At 36.0% G+C, this 24,876-nt stretch overlaps 1 protein-coding gene across 1 annotated transcript; it reads right to left on the bottom strand.

Moving 5' to 3' along the window:
• Positions 1-1,978: 1,978 nt before the first annotated feature.
• On the bottom strand, positions 1,979-23,882 carry LOC149134514 (uncharacterized). The gene is made up of 6 exons (XM_089356822.1): positions 23,397-23,882; positions 19,682-20,011; positions 15,670-15,761; positions 11,080-11,228; positions 7,323-7,432; positions 1,979-2,817 (listed from the first exon to the last, which is right to left on the bottom strand). The coding sequence occupies exons 1-6, from the start codon at positions 23,407-23,409 to the stop codon at positions 2,771-2,773; spliced, it is 741 nt and encodes a 246-aa protein (XP_089212948.1). The 5' UTR covers positions 23,410-23,882; the 3' UTR covers positions 1,979-2,770.
• Between the last annotated feature and the right edge of the window lie 994 nt (positions 23,883-24,876).

Below are 24,876 nucleotides of genomic sequence, written 5' to 3'. Positions count from 1 at the left end.
GTAGAAGAAAGTGTTTTAGAAATAAGATAAACAAGTGTATTTTTTTTTTGGATAAAGATGATTTATTTAACAGCGATATAACTGGATATCAACGAATCATGGGAAAAAGTGCAGAAAGAAAAATAATTACAACGAGTATTACATTCGGAAACGAAATCCGTGAACTTGTCTTTGTGTGCAACAGAATGTTCCAGAAAGTTTACTGAGCATATGGCAAGAAAATATGTAAAGCTGTGTTTGAGTAATTTATTCCAGTTCCTATTTTGAACATCTGTACAGGATGTGGAAATATAAACTCTGAAATAAGGAATCGAACAATACATTTGCACTTATATTGTAAAACGGATTCAGGTGTTTTCTTAAAGAAATTGCTGGAGTTAGCAGTGTGGTCGATTAAAAGTATTACATCTAGACCAGGCAGATGTCTTTCTGTTCCGTTCTGAAAATACGCTCATTGAATTCGAAAAAATTAAAAAGAATATTTTTGGATTATAAAAATATCTTGAGTGCAATGTGTGAAAGTACCTTAAGACCGTGTGAGCGTGAGAATATAGTAAAAAACTGGATAGTTTAAATAAGCTAAGATAACGGATATTTTTGTTTGAGTGAATTCGTCATAGAAAAGTTTCGATTGAAGACAATTTTAAGTCTAATGACTGTTTAGTCATTCTCTCCCACTATCGCCCTCTTTCCTTCCATCTCATATACTCACAAACACTCGTAAATGCTTATAATAATTCTATCATGGTAGAGTCATTAAAGTATTAGACACATTCCTTCAGATTATCTCCTATCACCTTGAAATTACCAGATCACGTTATATAATGTCTTTCTCGATATACACGAAAAGGTGACGGACTCAATCTGAGTGCCTTTCACCATAAGATCTGAGCTCACCTAGGGATAAACAACACATGCATACTGGTGTCTTTTGTTTCCACTTTTTAACGTGCTAAGTCCGGATGATTCTGTAGATTTGGTACTTAGTTAAATCTTAAGAAGAGTACATGGTTAAGCATTGCAGTTTATCATAGGGCGCGGCGTAGAAGATAAATACCAGTAACATATTGTAAATTTAAATGACTACATCATCTCTGTAAATTATTTATTTAACACATGCGTACACACACACACAAACACACACACATCTGCATATTACACTAAAATATCTCATCTCAGATCCAGTGAAGTAGTGTCAAAATCATGTAGAAAATGTGCAGCGAAAGCTTCTGATACCTAATAATATATGTTTATTACAATTTTGTGATAAAATAAAGTGATCAAACAGTGTATTTTTATTGGCTGATAAAATTGTGAAACGATGAGGTATTTTTAGCCTCAACCAAAAAATGTCTCAGATTAAATCACTTGGACAATAAGAGCAACCCAACAAGATATATTTTGCAATAGATCTATTGGTTTCAGTCTTATTGTAATTTTTTACTCATTTTATCATTGATTGATCTTCGAATCAGTTCGTCAACTAATATCAAGAATCAAGGATACAAGGATCCGCGTTTTTAGACATGTGCAAATACACACAGGATTTACATCCCTCCTACACACACATTTGTAGACAATATGACGAAGGCTAGCAGGTAGAAACTTCGAAGTCACTGTTTCCCCTCTCTTTGTAAAAAATTTAAGGTTAATAAATGTGTCCTCTACTAAAGGAAATCGCGTACTCCTTCAGTTTAACGTTAAATTGTTTTTATAAACGTTAATATATATATATATATATATATATATATATATATATATATATATATATATATATATATATATAGGAAAATGAAAAAAAGCCAGAATGCTGAACTGGAAGCATAATTTAATAAAGATTAAATTATGCTTCCAGTTCAGCATTCTGGCTTTTTTTCATTTTCCTATTATTTCTCCACGTGCGGTTAACACAACCCCACTATTTACTGACTTATATATATATATATATATATATATATATATATATATATAGGGAGAATTCATATATATATATTTATATATATATGTGTGTGTGTCTGTGTGTGTTTGTGTGTGTGTACATATGCGTGTGTGTGCATTTTTCTCTTATTTGCCTTTAATTTAGATTTTACCTGTGTCTTGTAATTTTCAGATATTTTTTTCCCCCATTCTTCTCTCACAGGACTCGTGTCTTTTCTCTCTCTTTTGCTTCCTTTACCTCAAGCCTTCCTTCTGTGTAAGAGACATCTCACACCCATACTCTTAGACACACACATCTATCACATCTTCCTCATGACTCTTGCCTTTTCATTTGCTTAAAACTCTCGTCTGTTTCTATCTCTTCACACGCGCCAAACAACCACTCACATACCAGTTCCTTTTGTGCCACTTACCACACATTAATACTCGCCTACACTTGCACACAAACACCCACCCCTCCTTCCTTCTTAACTTCCTTTCATAGAACCGCATTTCCTAACACTTCGTCTGCTTTATTCTCTCACTCACTGACTACTCCACTTACGCAGTCCCGTATGCTTTTGTCTTTCTTCCAGTAAAAGGTCTACCGCCCCTAATGTTACAACTATTTCTATTCCCATTAAAATGTTAAGTTAATACAATTTAAGCTGAACCTTGTCCATCCTTTTACGTCTAATTTTATTGATCACAGTCTGTCTGTCTGTCTGACTATTTATCTGTGTATATGTGCTATGCGTACGTATGTACGTAGTACATGTTTATGTATGTATGTATGTATGTATTTATGTATGTGAGAATATAATAATACACAATTTCTGGAATAACATGTATTCTAATTGAAAAGGACTGAGATGATCAAGTAGTCAATAGATGTAACGCCTGAAAAAGAAAAGAAGGAAGACATTGTTAAAAAATAACGAAGTTAACTCTGTATTTCTAAATGGTCATACATACATATATACATGCATTCATACATACATACATACATAAATACATACATACATAAACACATACATACATACATACATACATACACACATGCTTATGTGTATGTAAGTTCACACACAAAAATATATACATGCCATGCATACGCACCAGGGACATCCATCCGTCTATCTATCTATCTATCTATCTATCTATCTATCTATCTATCTATCTATCTATCTATCTATCTATCTATCTATCTATCTATGCTATGCTATTATGTATGTATATATATTGTATATATAAAATATGGCGGCAATATAGTAGGACGATTTTTGTTTCTTGTTCTACTTACAGTACAATATCGAAGGCAATCACTTTTAAGCAATATCGTACCGACCACGCAAATTATATATCAAAAAGTATAATATTACACGGACATACTTTCAACTTCAGTGGGTTTCGTCCGGTGTCTTTAAAAGATAATATCTTAACAACAATCATTTCACTTGTAAAACGTGTTTCTACGGTAATATTTTTCATTGGTTCCAAACCAGAATTAACGTAAGCAATTTCCCTTCTTTTTCTCTGCATGATAATGTGAGAAGAATGCGTTTTAACTTTTCGATATCATCCCTGAGTCTGAATGCTTTTCTTCTGGTAACATGTTCACGTGATAGGAATAAGTAAAAATCTAATGGTGCTAGGTGTGAATGTGTTAAAACACGTTTAGCATTTCAGAAATCTCACATCATTAGAATATACAGTATATATTCGCACATGTTGCATTGCAGCCCTTGAAAAGTTCATGAAGCATGCAATGCCGAATATGCAGCTCACCAAAGTTCTTGTATTCCATGTGCTGTCACACAGGACAAATATACACACGGCCCGTGTCCACACGAACGTTTGTTCATTAACTCTATGCTGATAGATTGATAGTAACTATTTGTGGTATGACGTCAGACTGTTTATTTGAAAATACGACATTGCATTTGGCACCTCTAATATATACACCCATCCATCCATCCATCCATCTATCTATCCATCTATTCACCCATCAATCTCAATGGAGGTAGAATCCTTAGGTATCTCTCTAATAAAATCTTATGAGCGGCAACGGTCATTAGACAATCTGGTAATATTGCCAAGCATAACCAATTGAAACTATCAATTTTAACAAAACCTGTCGGTTGAATCGGCTTAATGAATCCTTCTTGTGATTTATTCCTGTGACATTCTAAACACATGTCCTATTACTGGAGCTGTGACCTTTCAGAAAAGTAGCAGCTCGACCTGAAGAGAAACCTTTTCTCCTGCCGATTAACGTTTATCCAAATGTCCTTAACTTAAAAAGAACCTCATTTCAGCTGCTTGTATTCGCAACCGCAACCTGTTTGGCTTGCGGATTTACCTCTCCTCTTCTAAGGATCGAATACTAGAGCCGACTCATTACTGTACCATTGTAGCGCTCAATTCAACCTCCTGCTTGCCATCACTCGTAAATACAGCACTCAGATGCTCGTTCCACTAACACGCACAGTGCACTGGAAGACTTTCTCGAGAATTCCAGTGTCACAGTCTTCCCAACACTTGCTCTCATTTCCGCCTTCCAGCATTTGGCAGTGAACCTATTCACTGCATGTCGGAGCTCACCTCCCGCTGAGCCAAGCTTCAAAATGCCTTCTGCAAATATCAGCCGACCGATCCTCCATGCACAGGCTGTGTTACACATCCACAAGTGATGTATGTCAATCAATTCATAAAAATTATGGAAGGGAGGGGGGACAATATATATCCCTGCCAAAATCCATCTTCTATGTTGAACGGTTTCCATTTCGCACTCGTTAACCGAACACAAACATTTGGGAATTTGCATAAGGACTTCACGGCACTCCGAACACAAATTCCTGAAAGACCTTCCACAACATATCCTGCGACACACATTCATTGAGGTCTATAACGCGTTTGTCTTGGTAATATTCTCACGATCTCTCTGATACTCGTCATAAACTGAACACTTGATCGGTTGTGAGGTGTCCAGGATGGAAGCCACACTTTTCTTCAACGACCTTGTTCTCGACAATTTTCATTCTTTTGTTTTTCAGTCACTTAGAATAAATTTTACTGGGGAAGCTAAACAAGAAGATCCCTTTATAAATAGTGCACTCTCTCTCACCCTCTCTCCCTCTACCTCTCTCTCTTTCTCTCCCTCTCTCTTCTCTCTCTCTCTCTCTCTCTCTCTCTCTCTCTCTCTCTCTCTCTATATATATATATATATATATATATAATATAATATTATTATATATATATATATATATATATATATATCCTGCTTTAACACATGGGATTAATACTCGGATTGCTTTGATGTCTTTCTTGATGTTTATGTCACCTGGTATACACGAATCAGCCAGAAAATAGCTCATCTATTTAAAGCGTTTAACATCTCATGTCGAAGTTCATCCTCTCCATCAGACCTGTCTCCTTCGAGAAACTTAATTGCTTCTATGACTTCAGTCTCTGTGAGGTTAGTCTTCACCCATAAATACATGTGAACCAGGAGATTTCATTGTGATCAGTAAAGTATTTCGTCCATCTCTTCTCTGTAGAGAGAAAAGCCACAGCAGAATTCTTAATGGAAAGTATAGAAGAGGAATTGTCGTTTCTAAGACGGCAGATGCTCTACCACAATATTTACTGGGCATTCTAAAGTCAGACCAGCTTAACCCTAAAGTCCTCCAACGATTTATCCTTCGTCGTTTGTATTTTCTCTGCTGCAACTGTTCTCGACTTGGCGTATCGCCTGCGCAAAAGAGAAGACCTGTTTCCGAAGCTAAGACTTATAAAACTCCCTCTTTGCTCTGATGGAATCTTTAACTTCTTCATATAAACAGAAGGTTCCTTTACCATCTGGTGCCACCCTGAAACGCTTTCGTCCACAGAATTGTTCAACAGAAGAAACTGCCGAAAAAAACAAACTCCACTCCGTTTTGACTTGTTCAATCTATACCGGAATGTCTTTGAATTCTGATGCTAACGTGTCTGCATATTTATTCCAGATCTTATAACCTACCAAGGTTTCACACTTTATCCGGTTAGTCTTAATTGAATTATCGGTTTTGTGACTTATTCCCGCCGTAAATAGTCTCAATTTGCAGAAACTGCGTGGTGATCAGTTGATAGCTCCGCTCCTGTCTTCACCCGAACGTCCATCATAGACGCAAAAGACGTTCACGATGATAACAAAATTTATCTTTGGCATCTGTCCCAAAGTATTCATATACCAGATATACTTATATTGGAGATCCCATTTCCAGAAGAAATTACATTTAATGCCGCAGTGACTTCATCAAGTAAAGGTCTGTATATGGTTTATTCTTTGGTGCATATCCTGCGAAAACAACAGCGGCCCTTCTTCCAGTCTAAGATTTAGGAGACAAACCTTCCCACCTAATGGTATCCACTGCATAACAACCCAACAGCCCGGATTTGAGAGTATCCCCACACCACTAGTGAAGACGTAGTTGGCACCATTCCTGCTAGAACCACGGAGCCTAGCACAAGAGATACCAACTATATGTAGCGGGTAGCGTTTGGCCTCCTCCTCTAGTCCTTACTCCTTAACGATAAAAGTTGTAACATGCCAAATCCCAATAATTAACGGTTGTCTCCTCTTGGACCCACTTCGGCATGCTGGGACACGCATTCCTTCTCATCTCACCCCACGCCTCTCGGCACAATTTCAGGATTTAATACTCTTTGTTTCAGCATTCGGTGGGGACTCGATATAAGTTTCGAACGAACTCCTCTACCTAAGATCTGAACGCTTCCCTTGTTAACATTCACGATGGACAACGCGGTATTCTGCCGAATCGTTTACTTATTGCAGATTTGATGGTCTTATGAGAGCCAGGTACCAATTTGTAATTGCTATTTGACGTGCGAATTAACATGTGTATGCGTGTATGTATGTAATCCAAAAGTAGCTTGTATGAAAACAATTAGTATTCAAATATTCAAATATGCATACTTTTCAACACACACACACACACACACACACACACACACACACACACACACACACACACATACACCCCCCCCCCACACACACACACACATATATCTACATCTTATTCGTACACATACACACATATATTTACTTCGTTTTGTATTTGGTTTGCACGATTCCTCATGTGAATCCGTGAGTTGAAACAAATTTCGTTGTGTCTGGAGAGAGTGTTATATTAAAGCACTCTGACTCTCCCCAGACATAAATCTATCTATCTATCTATCTATCTATCTATCTATCTATCTATCTATCTATATATGAATGCATATATGCATACAGATAAACATATATACTCATACTCATAAACGCACATAATGTATATATCTATACAAAACATACGGACATACAATTATTTACATTCACAAACAGGATGATACATTTTACATACCATTGTGATACATTTGAAGTTCGTACTTTCCATTCACCATTTTGGCGTCGATCCAATTACCAAAATTAGAATCGTCTCCGTAATCCATGTGATAATGCGGTTCTGTGGTACTACAATTGATAAATTTAATAAGGATTATCATAATGAAAACTTGAACGACTATACAAAGACATGACACCCCATAAAACATAAAGAAGTAAATAGACACTCCATAAAACATAGTTTGATGTTTATTTCAAATTTAAAAATGTATAAATTCTTTTGTTAATTGACATTTTTGTGGCTCAGTTTCTATTTTTGACTGTCTAATCAAAAGAAACCTTAAAACTGTCCGAATTTCAAAGGGACCATATTGTCAGTCTGTCTGTAGGATAATCCTCGTTGCAAGGCCTCTGGCATAGCAGAACAAGTTGATGTCAGTCTGAGAACAGCTGTCAGGTATCTCCACGAACTTGGCTACAATGGCGAAGCAGAAAGAAGGAAGCCACATCTTCGGCAAGCCAATATTAAGCGGAGAAGAGATGGGACCAATGACATGGTGGAGAGGCCACTAGCATTTTGGGACATTGTCATATTCTCTGATGAGTCCATATTTGCTGTATTTTCTGACAGTGATCGAGTGTGTGTCTGGAGATTCTGTGGCCAAGAATTCGATGTGAAGAGATTGCAGCCAACAATGTGATGGTCTGGGGAGCAATTTGAAGTAATGGTTGAACAGAGCTGGTGAAGTGTAAGGGAAACATAAACTCAAATAAATATGTGCCCATATTGCCGAAGTCATTCCTCCCAATCTTCTCCTATGGTAAAATGATTAACGGTGACGCTTTATTTATGAAAGATGGCGCTCCTTGTCACACGGCTAAAAAGACCCAAGATCGGTTGGAAGAGAACGACCTTAAGAAGCTTCCACGTCCAAGCTAGTCATCAGATATGAATCCTTTTGAATCCACCTGGGGTGTAATGGACAGGATACTTCGTAAAAAGAACAAAAAGGCATGATCCCAGCCAGATCTTCTGAGATTACTGCATGTAACTTGGCAAGAAATTCTTGAAGAGAATATTCATCTAATCAATAACATGTTTAATTGGGTCCTTGCAATGAAAAATGCCAAGGGCATGTCTACTAAATATTAGATATTCACATTATAATAATCAATAATAATTTGAATGTATAATTTCAGATTTAAATAAATTTTAATGATTATATGTGTGTCTATTTACTTCTGTCATGTCTGTGTGTTTACGACAATCAGCAGAAATGATGTTCTGCTTAATTAAATTGACGAATTTACCTTTTCCCCATTGAGATTAGCGAGTGTCTCATAGCCCGATTGTTATTCACGATATACAACGTATAAATAACGTGTAATTTGAATAAATCAGATCTTGTAATTTGGCTCAGTTCAGCTGTGATCAAGAAAATCAATGATCAAAAGGGTTTTCAATAAAGACAAACCAGTCATATTTCTTTGATAGAAAGAATGTTTGTCGAGTCCCATCGACTGATAAAAGTAAAGTCTTATTTGAGTGAAAAAAAGCATTCAGAATATTTTAGAAAATAAGACACTTCCACTTGTCTTGGAATCGCGTAATCTTTGAAAACCAAAAAGTAGCATCTTTCATCCTCTTCCCTAATTTTAGTTCTTGAACTCAACTTAGAAATAATTATAGAAGTTCAGTAGTTTTGCATTTGGAATGGCATGTGTGGAGTGGCAGAATCGTTAGATCATCGGAAAAAATAGCAAGGTGTATTGCTTTCAGCTCTTTATGTTCTGAGTTCAAATTTACCCCCAAAATCGATAAATTAATGCAACAGTTATTTACTGGGGCCTATATATCCCTGGCTCTGTCCTTTAATTAGAAACTATTGTTGATATTTCTTTGATAGTTTCATGCAAGTTTCAATTGCGCCGTTTGTTGCATCTCCGTGTTTCTGAAATGTTTGTAGCATTTTCTCTGTTCTCATTTTTATGTGGGATAGAGTAGCATAGCTCTAACCTGTCAGAACTGTGCATGAGTTTATTTTGCTACGGAGTTCAGCCTGTTGTTTCATGTTATATATCAGTGTTTGATGATTTCTTGTGTAGTGTATGGAATGTGAGTTTTGTTACTTTATTAGGCATTGATCTTGTAAAGTAATTATTGCTTTTATTTTATTAGGTGCTTATTTTATAAATTGTATTGTGTGTTTGAAGATTGTTCTATTTGGATTGTGCTGTTAAATTAATAATACTTCGCGCAGGATGCAGGATGGTCCTATAATTTTGGACAATGTGTAGTGTTGTATGTCTTGGTATGGTTTCTATGCTTATATCTTTTGTCATACCTAATAATTTCCAAATATTTTTGGTATGGTTTTCACTTTCAGGCCCCACATCTTAAATATTTCGATTTGAAGAACCTTTTATTTTGACAGTTTTCTACTTCTTTTATGGTAATATTGCAGCCAAAATGGTTTCTAGTTGATGTCTTTCCTGTATTAGTCCTCATATTATACTCTCGGTGGGACTCGCTATTATCACTGAATACAAGACCACTTTGAGAAAACCTCAAATAACAAAGATTAAAATTAAAACTAGCAGGTCACATACTTCGACTACCAGAACTACACCATTCTAAAACAGCTTCCAAATGGACTGCAAAAGAGAGAAAAAGAAAGAGACAAAACCCGAAATCTACATGACGAAGGACATTCACAACCGAAATGTGAGAAGTTAATATTAAAATGGCCAAATGCAGAGAAAATTGCAGCCAACAAAAACCAGTGGCATCAACCTGTTGTGTTCGAGAGCAGAAGCGGAATAATACTGATGCTGATGCTGAGAAGAATATATGGTCTATGGTGTTCAGTTCTCTCTGTTTAGATGTCAAAAATCCTATAGAAGATTTTGCTTTACCATCTCCATATCGAATCTTTTCTAGTTCATGGTTCTACCTTTTGCCTGAAGTGTTATATCCTTATATTAATTTTGCAAGTAAATTCAAACCTTATGACGTCACTTGTATCTTTTCTGTGTCAACAAAGCTTTCTAAAATATAATTAATATTGTCGATTTGCTGATAATGTAAGCGGCCCTTACACGTTGAAGATATGGAATACATATCTACACTCACTAAATTATTGCTCAGAGTTTTAGCTTGAGCAACCATCAACGGACTTTTATTTTCTATTTATAAATCTCCGTTCTGCGATGATTCATGATGTTTCACAAACTTGGTTTTCTCCGTGGAACTCGCTGTGTAAAAACGTTTCTTCTAATCTTTGCATTCTGTCGCAAATCCTAGTGTTCTGTTACAGCATCAGTATTTGCCTTTTGTTGTTGTTACTACTACTACTACTACTACTACTACTACTACTACTACTACTACTACTACTACTACTACTACTACTACTGCTGCTGTTGCTGCTGTACTGCTACTACTGCTGCTATTACTTTCACCACCACCACCACCACCACCACAACCTCCACCACCACCGCAACTACTACTACTACTACTACTACTACGAAAACAGTGAATGTAAGAAACGGCAAGTGATAGTTTCTTTCCTTAACGTTCTGAGTTCAAATCCTAACAAGCCAACATTTGCCTCTCATTATTCCAGGCTCGGTAAATTAATACCTGTTAATTAATGAAATCAAGAAAATTGCTATCACTCATCCCTCAAAATATGCCATTATTCTTTGACTGCGAGAAATCATTATTATTATCATGAAAACATTAAAGCGGTTAACACAAATAAGGAGATAATATATACTTATTGTTGGATGTAAACTTCCTTTTAACACTGTTATTTATATTAATAGAAAGGAAGTTATCATTCCGGTAGAACGATGTAGGATTTGTCCCTCTTCCATTGAACAGATACACTAAATCTCCGTTATATCTCCTCACCCGAAATTCGACCTGAAAATGAAAAGTTGAGAAGGATTAATAAAGAATGTAAAAGAGTGAGAGAGGAGTGAGTAGCAGAAAGAGGGAAAAAATAAGGATGAGATATAAGGAGAGAGAAAGCGGGTGAGGAAGAGAGGGAAAGAGAAAAGTGAGGAAGGGTGAGACAGAGAGCAAGAAAGTCTTAGAACAAAAGAGAAAAAGGAATAGAGAAGTTAGGAAAAGAAAGGGAGAGAGAGAGAGAGAGTGAGAGAGAGAGAGTGAGTGAGAGAGAGAGAGTGAGAGAGAGAGAGTGTGTGTGCGTGCGTGTGTGTGAGTGAGAGAGAAAGAGACAAAAAGAAAAGAGAAGCGAAAGTGAAAGGGTAAAACGTGTGTTTGTGTGCGTATATATATATATATATATATATATATATATATACATATATATATAGAGTTATTAATATTTCTAAGTCTCTCTAAAGGAGACTACGGCAGCGGTACTGGAAATTAATAGTTATCGCCAAGCCAACATGGCAGTCCCAAAATTAGGACGAAAGCTGCCGTGAATTAGCTCCAAGAAGCCATCGCCTCTAGCTAGCTATGTGACACACGAAACCTGTGTCCTTTATAACCTTCGAACAGGGGAGGTCAGCAGTGTCCCCCTGCTGGTTTGGCATCTGCAGACTAGACTAGTTTCAGGGTGTTGCCCCTTGTCAATGCAGAGTAGCCAAGCCTTAGCCAGGCGGCGCTGCTGACTATCTGCTCGAAGGTTATTTATCTAATTTCAGTGGAATCTATCCACTGGTTTTCAGAAATAGAGTTATTAATATTTCTAAGTCTCTCTAAAGGAGACTACGGCAGCGGTACTGGAAATTAATAGTTATCGCCAAGCCAACATGGCAGTCCCAAAATTAGGACGAAAGCTGCCGTGAATTAGCTCCAAGAAGCCATCGCCTCTAGCTAGCTATGTGACACACGAAACCTGTGTCCTTTATAACCTTCGAACAGGGGAGGTCAGCAGTGTCCCCCTGCTGGTTTGGCATCTGCAGACTAGACTAGTTTCAGGGTGTTGCCCCTTGTCAATGCAGAGTAGCCAAGCCTTAGCCAGGCGGCGCTGCTGACTATCTGCTCGAAGGTTATTTATCTAATTTCAGTGGAATCTATCCACTGGTTTTCAGAAATAGAGTTATTAATATTTCTAAGTCTCTCTAAAGGAGACTACGGCAGCGGTACTGGAAATTAATAGTTATCGCCAAGCCAACATGGCAGTCCCAAAATTAGGACGAAAGCTGCCGTGAATTAGCTCCAAGAAGCCATCGCCTCTAGCTAGCTATGTGACACACGAAACCTGTGTCCTTTATAACCTTCGAACAGGGGAGGTCAGCAGTGTCCCCCTGCTGGTTTGGCATCTGCAGACTAGACTAGTTTCAGGGTGTTGCCCCTTGTCAATGCAGAGTAGCCAAGCCTTAGCCAGGCGGCGCTGCTGACTATCTGCTCGAAGGTTATTTATCTAATTTCAGTGGAATCTATCCACTGGTTTTCAGAAATAGAGTTATTAATATTTCTAAGTCTCTCTAAAGGAGACTACGGCAGCGGTACTGGAAATTAATAGTTATCGCCAAGCCAACATGGCAGTCCCAAAATTAGGACGAAAGCTGCCGTGAATTAGCTCCAAGAAGCCATCGCCTCTAGCTAGCTATGTGACACACGAAACCTGTTCGAAGGTTATAAAGGACACAGGTTTCGTGTGTCACATAGCTAGCTAGAGGCGATGGCTTCTTGGAGCTAATTCACGGCAGCTTTCGTCCTAATTTTGGGACTGCCATGTTGGCTTGGCGATAACCATATATATATATATATATATATATATATATATATATATATATATATATATATATATTAATAAATTATAGGGTAGCAAAAAAAATTTTAGAAATTTTATTTACCACCAGTGGTCTAGCGAGAGAAAAAAACAGTCAATAGACTATGTATTATTCATTTAAAATGCAGAGATGCCTATAATAGGACATCTAACCCGCTAGAAATAGCAGCAAAAGACTACATACCACAAAAATTAGGGATAATTTCGAAAGGGAATGAAAAATAAAAACAATTATCCCTATTATAGGCATCTCTGCATTTTAAATGAATAATACATAGTCTATTGACTGTTTTTTTCTCTCGCTAGACCACTATATATATATATAGGAGTGGCTGTGTGGTAAGTAGCTTGCTTATCAACCACATGGTTCCGGGTTCAGTCCCACTGCGTGGCACCTTGGGCAAGTGTCTTCTACTATAGCCTCGGGCCGACCAAAGACTTGTGAGTGGATTTGGTAGACGGAAACTGAAAGAAGCCCGTCGTATATATGTATATGTATATATATATATGTGTGTGTGTTTGTGTGTATATGTGTGTATGTATATGTTTGTATGTATATGTTTGTATGTGTGTGTGTTTGTTCCCCCCCAACATCGCTTGATAACCGATGCTGGCGTGTTTACGTCCCCGTAACTTAGCGGTTCGGCAAAAGAGGCCGGTAGAATAAGTACTAGGCTTACAAAGTCTTGGGGTCGATTTCCTCGACTAAAGGCGGAGCTCCAGCATGACCGCAGTCAATTGACTGAAACAAGTAAAAGAGTAAAGAGTAAGAGTATATATTTATATAAAACTATGAGTTAGAGGTTATGCAACCGCCTAAGGGACAAATGTATCCGTAGGCACTACTAGTGTATTACCTAATCATGTATAGGTCTTGCTATAAAGTTAATAGTAATTGGTAATTTAAATGGTAAACTGTGGTTTAATATATTCACACAGAAGAAATGGAGCAACAATTAACAATTAGAAGTTTATCATTGGTATTAAATGGTCATATTTTAATTAGATTGAAAATGACATTTACAGATGTTTCAGTTTGTTATATATATATATATATATAAACAAATAGTAAATGAGTATATGCATATATACGTACAAGTATGTGCATACCGACATGCACCTGTATGTATAGGTGCATATCTGGGTACAGGACATTGCAAACAAAACGTAGACGAGAAAACACATAAGCCACATAGAGAACATTCTTCTTCATCAGCTACCCCCGTTTTAACACCGGCGTTTCGAAGAGCTGGGCAGGACGCATCGTTAAAACGGCTCTTCCCATGGACCGCAAATTAAATTTGTATACACAAATTAAACCTTGCCATGGAGGAATGTAGTGGCGGACAAAAAACAAGACAGGAAAACAAACAGAAAAGACGGGAAAAATTATGTGAGTATGAACGCTGTGAGGCACGAACTTGAAAGTGGGGACGAAGTAATTTCGCGTGTTTGCTCGGCGATAGCCAAGGAAGAAAAGGATTATTGACCGGAAGCATGTGACCATGCCGGTGTAAGGGGAAGAGAGAGAGAGTGGTAGATTGAGAAACAAAGGGAGGAAGTAGAAGAATAGATGAGCAACGAGAGGAAAGAGGAAGAGAGGAAGTACGAGGGGGGAAAAGGAGATACGTAGTAGTAACAGAGGAAGAACGAGAGGGGTAAAGAGAGATACGTAGTAGTAAACAGATATATATATATATATATATATATATATATATATATATATATATATATATATATATATATACACATATATATATATATATAAATACATATATAATTTGTGTGTATATCGAGAGGAGAGAGAGAGAGAGAGAGAGAGAGAGAGAGAGAGAGAGAGAGAGAGAGAGAGAGAAATGATGGAAGGAAAAGTCGACCTCGGAGGTGGAACCTAGTTAGAATTTTCTCCAAGTCCAGAGTAGCCTATCCCGTTCAAAAGGTGCCTGAATAAGGTTTGTTTCAAGGACGATGAATAAAACACCTTTCTTTCCAGAAGTGAATTATTCAAACCCCAAACAATTCCTCTCAACACATGGCTATGATGTTTCCCCACTACTTCTGCTCGTAATCGGAGATGCACATATTTTTAGCCCCAAAGGGACATGCTCGACCGGTTAAGGTCAAGCATCTGACAAGCATATCTGTGGTACTGACCAGAATATTTGCTGTAGCTCATCTTTTATACCAAGACAAAACATGTACATGATAACACTTCCACCATAGTTGATATGATTTATGCCACACTCCATTTTAACCTCACATACAACAGAATCAGCTTCAATTTTCTCCCTTAATCTACTAGAAATAGAAGGCAAACCTCTCTCAGATTATACCCTACCACCTAGTAATAGAATACATTGGATAGTCTTGTTATAGATATACTATGTATGAAAATAAAACAAGGAATCAAAACTGGACCCTGATTGAATCTAAGGGTTAAACAGTGGAAAGAACATGGACAAAACCAACAGCACTAATTACATACACCACTGCAATATCGACAAGGAAAGGTAAACATCATATATCCCAAGGGATAAGGAACTGAGTAATTGTTATTTAAATGTGGATCTTTTTGTCATTTCAAAAGTGTATTACCTTTTCAATAGGCAAATTTTCCCAGTATAAATAAATAGGACTTCTTTCAAATGAGTTTCTGGTCATCTTATATACTTTCTGCCACTTGTTGCCTGAAACAATCAGAAATGGATATCAATCAGCTATGTGTAAGTGCACAGACAGGGTGTTGCAGAACCGCTATTAAGATTTTAAAGGAAATATGGAGCGCACAATACAGTGAAAATTAACTGAACTGATTCTAAAATTATTAAATGCAATAAAACATTTTCCTAAGCCTCATCATAGTTTTTTTATTATTGTTTATTTATTATTAAGGCGGCGAAATGGCAGAATCGTTATCACACCGGACAAAATGCTTAGCGGCATTTCATCCGTCCTCACATTCTGAGTTCAAATGCTACCGTGGTCAACTTTGCCGTTCATCATTTCGACGTCGTTAAAATAAATACCTGCAACCGTCTTACATTTCTTTTAAAACTGTTCCCATTTTGACAAAACATGAAGCCATTATGTATTTTCGTCTCTGCTCCAGCAATGGAAAGTGCTACCTTCTCTGGATTGAGCAGCTACTGCAGACACTAGGTCAGTATCTTTCCAGCCTTATATTTTACGGTCAAAGGGAGATAATTTTAATTCTCCCTTTTGCTTCTTTCTGTTTTCCTTTATGTTTTTATGCTTTTCAACCTTCTACCTTTATATCTACTTCTGTCTCGCTTTTCTCGTTTTTCTCTCATCTTGTCCTATTTACAGCTTGTTATACTAATAGGGTAGTGCCTGAAGATTGCGCGGAGACACCAGACGTGTTAAAAATACTGTCTGGCATGCTTTCATCGCATGAAGCTAATAGTAGCACATAAACACACACACACACACACACACACATGCTTGCATACACACACCGATGTATTTTTAATACAGTTAGCATTCGTTACTAAGCACTATATGATCGTAACTGTATTTTTGTGTAGTGAAAAGATAAATCCTGCTAATTTACATTATTGTCTCCCATTTGAGCTAAACTGAAAGAAGTTTATTGCTTGGTTATATGTAACATGCAGTTGTATAATCAAATATTGTTACATACAAAATGAAAGTGATGCGAAGCATTTCTATTAAATATGTAAATATATGAGAGCAATGTAATCTTGGCGTTACTTCTGTTGAAAAAAAATTATATTTATCATTGTTAAAGCGATGAAATATTAATTCTTAGTAGAACGTCTGCAAAGCATGTTACATTTGAAAATGTAAAATTTAAAGCAGACAGCTATAAGATGAAATATTTCAAAGCAGTTGTTAACTAACGTGCATTTAATATCTAAAAGAACAATGATGAATAAATGATGAATATTAATTGAAAAAAAAATACAATCAAATATAAGTGATAATAATAATCTTTTCGGTAGTTAGTTCGTTCTTATGAACGAACTAACTACCGAAAAGATTTCAACACAAAACGTCAGCAAATGAATACATTTAGCAGAATAAATACTTATTTTTTTCTTTAGCATGTACAGTATTGATAGTGACTTCGAAGTTTCGGCTGGTTAAGATATCATCAGATAACGATGGCATCAGTTGCCGAAATTTCGAAGTCAATCTCGATACTATACTTGTTAAAGGATAAAACACACACACACACACACACACACACACACACACACACACACACACACACACACACACATACAAACAAATATACAAGTAGCAACATACAAACACATAAACACACACAACACGCGCACATACATGTACCACACCACACACATACACATACTACACACACATGCACACGCGTGCACACACACATACACACATCACACACACATACACACATCACACACACACACCATTATGCCTGCCCGTCTAATAATGCTGACAGGTGAACCGGTCTTTTGAGGTTGCATCAAACTGTACTGATATAACGTAGGATAAATATAATAATAATAACAAAAGTTCTTGGATGGAATTTATAAATATTTAATCATCGCTACGCGCGTTTCCACAAATGAAATGCCTTTTAAGATTAGAGTCCGTGTTCCTGGGATGATTACAGTATAGTCCGTAGTATCCGTGTTATTTCTTTAGGCGATATAACATTAATGGATGTTCAACAAAGGGATCCTTATCTCTTTTGACCAGTAGGCATTTCTGTATGTATTTTGTGGGGGGGGGGGTGGAAAGAGAGGGAGGAATGGTAGTGATATGGGAATGGAGGTGTGTGTGGTGGTGCTGGACTTATTTTGCGATTCATTCAGTGGATGCCAAGGATAGGTTGTACATTCTTTTGTTTGATCTCACTCAAACTTCATACAGTTCAAAGGGAAAAGCAACCCTCTCTTGTACATCCATTGATGTTACATTGCCTAAAGAAATGAACCCATGAAGATGATGAACCCGATACCCGGGAATACTACGGACTACACTGCAATCATCCCAGGTATACGGACTGTGATCTTATGAGACACATGACATTTGGAAACGCGCGTAGCGTTGCATTAAATGGTCATAAATTCTATCCAAGGATAATAATAATAATAATAATAATGATGATAATAATAATAATAATAACAACAACAACAACAACAACAACAACAACAACAACAACAACAACGACAACAACAATAATAATAATAATAATAATAATAATAATAATGATAAGGGGTCTTATACAGCTGGAAAACTATTATAAAATAACCACCATAGGACTGCAAAAATACCTACTCCAGAAGCAAGGAAAATTAATACAAATAGCCACAAAACATGAGCAAAACAAAAAACTGTTTTCAGTATTTAAGGAAGCTGACAAATACAAACAAGAAATCAATCTATCTAACAAATAAGAAGAAGAAGAAGAAGAAGAAGAAGAAGAAGAAGAAGAAGAAGAAGAAGAAGAAGAAGAAGAAGAAGAAGAAGAAGAAGAAGAAGAAGAAGAAGAAGAAGAAGAAGAAGAAGAAGAAGAAGAAGAAGAAGAAGAAACAACAAAAGCTATAAAACAAATGAAATCCAAACTAAAACTAGAACAGCAACGGACCATGATAAAACGATGGCAAGAAAAGCCCCTACATGGTAAATACTGGGCTAAACTAAATGCAAAAGAAATAGACAGAGAAAAATCCCAGCAATGGTTGAGAAGCTCAGGACTCAAAGCAGAGACTGAAGGATTTTTAATTGCTGCACAAGACCAAAGCCTCCCCACCAGAAATTACCAAAAACATATAATGAAAAGAAACATAACAAGTAACTGTAGAATTTGTGGAGATGGACAAGAAACAATAAATCATATTATCTCTGGCTGCCCAGTCCTGGCTAAGAAGGAATATATTCACAGACACGACAGAACTGGGACCTATATACACTGGAAGCTATGCCAACACTATGGAATAACAACAGAAAAAAAGATGGTATAAACACACGCCAGAAAAGGTCACAGAAAACGAGAAAGCAACCATACTCTGGGATATGCCAATGCACACAGATAGAGAAATTAAGGCAAATAGACCAGATATAGTTGTCAAAGATCATGAAGGAAAAAAAAAATGTTTTCTAATTGATGTATCAATACCAGCAGATGACAACGTCTCTCTAAAAGAAATGGAAAAACTTTCAAAATACAAAGACCTGGAAATAGAGGTAACTCGAATGTAGAATCTAAAAACAGAAACAATTCCTATTATAGTAGGTGCCTCAGGTATAATAAAAAAAATATTCAGACAAATACATAACAAAAACACCAGGACTTACAAATATATATAACATACAGAAAATTGCACTACTGGGCACAGCACACATCCTACGCAAAACACTTTCAATACAGTAACCATAAGAGCATCACAGCAAACCACAGCACATACCCAAGGCACACAGAGCTGCGCTCGGTAGTGAAGTGAAAGCACGTTATAAAAATAAAACTACTGAACAATAATAATAATAATAATTATTATTATTATTATTATTATCATTATTATATAACTTTAGATGGAAATATAACACAAACATACAAAAGACGAGGAAAATATGGTTTACATACCGTTTTCCTTGAGCAAGATATACAATGAACAGTCGCAATCATAATCTTCAAGTTTTTGGTAGTAAAACGGTTGATGCATGTGACATACGCCATTGCAATAGCTGAAATATCCACAATTAACGTGTGATAAACACAGAATTGAACACTGTGTACGAGATGCCGCCTTCTCAGTTATTTCATTTTTGTCTTTTAAGCATTTTGATTTAGTAAGTCTTTTGAAATTACCTACTTTAGACTCTGCTTTGCAACTTATCAGAGTGACGAAAAATATTAGGGTGAAAGCTTGCAGCAGTTTGAAGATCAAATGATATTGAATTGACGTTTCCATTCCTGAAAAATATACATATACATAAATACAAACATATACATACATACATACATACATACATACATACATATATACACACTCACACACACACACACACACACACACATATATAAATATATATATATATATATATATACATATATATATATATATATATATATATATATATATATATATATATATATAATCATAATAATAATAAAGGGAAAAATTAATTAATTAATTTATAATTAATAATTAATAATTTTATCAAGTAGTTCGGTATGTTACTATTATCGGTAAACTTATACAAAAATTTTATAATTATAAGCATAATTATAATTAGGGTTCAGCAAATTGCTTCACCACATACCGAAATTTAGGAATAGTAGTTAAATACTTATTCCTCTACCATAAGAGATCTCCTAGACAGCAATACTCTCAATTCAAGTAGGTAAAGAGAAAAAATAACGTAGGAGTGGCTGTGTGGTAAGTAGCTTGCTTGTGTTCATAGCTTGCTTACAAACCACATGGTTCTAGGTTCAGTCCCACTGCGTGGCACCTTAGATAACTGTCTTCTACTATAGCCTCGGGTCGACCAAAGCCTTGTGAATGGATTTGGTAGACGAAAACTGAAAGAAACCTGTTGCATATATATATATATATATATATATATATATATATATATATATATATATATAGTATATGTATGTGTGTGTGTGTATGTTTGTGTGTTTGTCCTCCCAACATCGCTTGACAACCGATACTGGTGTGTTTACGTCCCCGCAACTTAGCGGTTCGGCAAAAGAGACCGATAGAATAAATACTAGGCTTACAAAGAATAAGTCCTGGGGTCGATTTGCTCGACTAAAGGTGGTGCTCCAGCATGGCCACAGTCAAATGACCGAAACAAGTAAAAGAGTAATCCATCCGGCTTTGATCAACTACATACGCGTTTCTGGATTAAAGAGATGTAAAATTTTATTTTTACTCACTTATTTGCGTCTTCAGTGTAGTATTTCAATTGTAAATTTGAGAATGTTAATAGTTAAAATACATATTCGACCAAGCGACATCGAATATCTAATATCCCAAAAACAGCACTTCCGAATTTATACAGGCGAGTGAGAACTCGCATTCTTCCCCAATCACCCACGTTATTGGATTCATCCAATTTGCTGAACACTAATTATAATTATTTTAATATTTATTACTTTGTATTTTTCTGATTTTTATTATAGGTCTTTTTAGTGTATTTACTTATTAAATTTTTGTATATGTGATTGTGTATTTCATGGATGAATTCAATAATTTTGTTTTTTTTTCTAAATTATATATATATATATATATATATATGCTAAATTCAAATTACGACAAACGTAAATAAACAAACGAAGTTTGCTTTTAGAAGTGTTGAGATGTCTTTTAGAAAGTTAAAGAAGTGATTTTTAAAATTCTCAATCGCAGAATAATGCTAATAATATAGCCTGAACAGGATAAACTACCCCTATTTTGCAGAGAAAAGTGTAGGTGGCTAGAGAGGGAGAGAGAGAGAGAGAGAGAGAGAGAGAGAGAGAGAGAGAGAGAGAGAGAGAGAGAGAGAGAGAGAGAGAGAAGTATCCATAAGCCCATAAATCAGAAAGTATATACGGAAAGATATTTGTCTATAAGGTGGGTATTTGAATCATACTGTATAGAATTATATATCCTTTACCCTCAATCGTACCATTTCCTTTTCTCACTAGACATTAAAAAGATGTTAGAAAACAACGCGATTGATTATTAGCGTGTGCTCGTCAGAGCTTGCAGGAACGGGAAAAATATGTTGTTTGCTCTCTGTTATTGCGGGTGAAATAACACATCCGGTTTGTGGGTGGAGTGAAAAAATAACTAAATGAAGTATTATATTAAAACTTAAGACTCTTGGCACCGAATGTCTCTGATAGTATTCTGAAAATGTGTATACGGATTAATGCTTGATATTCATCTATTTAGGGGTATTATATGCGTAGGAATTTGTAGGAGAATGTGGTAATTAATGTGCCATGTTATGGCACATTTGCGCGTCTGCGTATCTGTTTGTCTATGTTTTGGTTAAAAACTTTACTGGATTCTTAGGAGATTATGGGGAAAGAGCCAAAGATAAAGAACTACTGCATATGGTCATGATGGAGTCTGTAGATACGATAAAATATACTAATTTTTTAAATGGGTAAAGGCAAGAAATATCACTTCTATAGTTTAGGTAAATGTCTGAGTGCTCAGAGTTATTTTTCTCGGTTAAACATAACCTACATTTTCTGCTGCAATTAAACTAAGTCTTGTACATCTTTAAGACTTTCTACTTTATGCTGTACCCCATAACACTTTCCTGGCCAGGGTTGTAGAATTTCATCACTCCGAGACATCCAATGTGGACTAATGATTCCAAAATCTGGTACTGAATTCACCTTCTGTCACTCCCACATACTTCTGCACGTTTGGTTGCCTATCTGTGGCTTTTTGTGTTACCTTTGCCTCATATACCATAGTTTCCAGGCATTTTTTCTTGATGTTCACTGTCAACCGTATCCGGCTTATTAGCTTTGATTTCTCTATCAATGTGTATCCTAGAGAATGGTTGCTTCGTCATTTTCTGATACCTTCTCTAGGATGTAACTATACCATCTATTTATCTGTCGGCATTCGATTGTGTTAGCATAATTTACAGTGTATATAGGTCCCAACTCTGTCATGTCTGTGGATATAATTCTTCTTAACCAAGACTGGATAGCCAGAGACAATACGATTTATTGTTTCTTCCCTATCACCACATATTCTGAAGTTACTTATTCTATTTTTCTTCATTATGTGTTTTTGGTAGTTTCCATGGAGGAGGCTTCGATATTGTGCTGCAGTTAAAACCCCGTGAGTCTCCGCTTTGAGTCCTGAGCTTCTCAACCATTCTTGGGATTTTACTTGGTCTCTTGCTTTTCTGTTTACCTTATCCCCAAATTTGCCAGGTAAGGGTTATCTTGCCATCATTTTATCCTGCTATTTTGTTGTTATATTTACCGATGAAAATTTGCCAAATTATAAGTTGCAAAAGAATGAGGAGTTTAGTGTATCAAAAAATGTGGAAACTGTTTCAACGCATTCACGCACTGAAAACTTCAAAGTGAAAGAGAAATGAATAAATTTCGAATTATTTGCACAGCTCTAATGGAACATGCAAATAAATGAACCTACAAATAGGCAAAAGGAAGGGGTAACCATCGATTACATCGATAGAAAGGGGAAAATTATGATATCATTCATAAATAGAAAGTCCAAACTCTGAAGAAAAAACTAATATCCGCATACAAATATTATACAAACAATTACGGTTATTATCTGTCGTTCGATTCCTAATAATATTAATTCACTTACCTTTCAGATTCATGACTGTTACAGATTTGCTATGTAATATTCACTTTTACTTGGAATTCGCTGAAACAAAGGTGTCTCCCTATAAACAAGATCCGCCACTTGATGCTTTTTTTTCCAGTTTCAGTAAACGGGGTTATTTTTTATTTCTTTTAAAGTTGTTTTGACACAGATCGATGAAACCAGTCGATTTGACACTGAATTCGAAAAAGATATGTTCTTAAAACAATATCGTCAATTCTTTTCCACCTTTGTAAAGATATGTGAACAACTTGAAATTACTTTTCCTCTAACTCTAGAAGTTGTCGTCAGGCTATTTTAGTTTTCTTCAACACTTTCTTTCTTCTTTTCCAGAGTGTTTTGAAATAATAAATAAACTATCAGTTTTATCACACGCTTCATTTTCCAATCAATATTCGCTTTTATTCACCAACCCATACAAATAAATAACTTGAAACAAGTCCCGTGTATCTACGCACTTGGTGAACAAACGAAGTGGATTCTAACTTTGCAATATATTGATAGCTGTCAGTTTAATTTATTTTACACTAGACTTATTATAATGAAGGCTGTTGAAAAAGGTGTGGTGAGATGATATAGATAATTGTAGGAGGTTAAAATCGTGATGAAATGAAGGTGTGATTGGGGTTGTATTTTGGATGCGTTCCGATCTGTCCAAGACTACATTCACTTTTATTTGGCTTCGATCGATAGAGACGCCTATATGATATATTAAGTTTAACTGGATTCATGTTTATCCACCCAACAAAGTTTAAACTTGTCACTATTTAAAAAAATGTGAAGAAGAAATATCGCAGAATTAAAACAATAAAATGTATTTATAATGACGGGCAACTAAGAGATGAGTTTAAGTAGAATTAGTAAATTTAGAGAAATGTATGCCATTATAACAGAAGACAGCTTAGAATTTGGGAACAGTGTTACTATTGTTGTTTAGCAACAAATTTTGTTGGAGCCCGGATTGAGTAACGTTTTATATTCCAGGAATTGCAGCCATTATCATCTCGTCTTTGTTTGCAGACAGTGTTGAACAAAGGCCAAATTATTCGGATTAGTTCTAAAACGGTGAAGTGTGATATGATTAAGAATTGGTTGTAATTTCTAATTCTTTGAGAAAATGCTTAGACTTTAGACTCACTGATTATCAGGTAAGTGATGTTTGGCGAATGAAGGCTTCGAAACCAACCAGATGAGTACGTGTCAATACAGTTAAGTGTAGATTAAACTACTCAATGGAGCGTCTAGAAACGACATTTTACGAATTGAAACTGCACCCGTAATTACGAGACAAACCAGTCACATAGCCAGAGATGTAAGGGAGAAAATTCCAAAATTCTTAATATATTAAAGCCTAAATTGTACCATGTAGTGAAATGTAAGTTTGGGTAACGATCAGGGCGTTCTTCTGTATTACAGAGTCTTTTCATAAAGCAGAGGCAAGACGAATCTATTAATTATTGTA

The sequence above is a fragment of the Octopus bimaculoides genome, chromosome 8 (assembly GCF_046866305.1).
Source record: "Octopus bimaculoides isolate indiv1 chromosome 8, ASM4686630v1, whole genome shotgun sequence".
NCBI lineage: Eukaryota > Metazoa > Mollusca > Cephalopoda > Octopoda > Octopodidae > Octopus > Octopus bimaculoides.
Note: the sequence above shows the minus strand (reverse complement) of the source record. Positions and strands in the feature narration are given on the sequence as shown.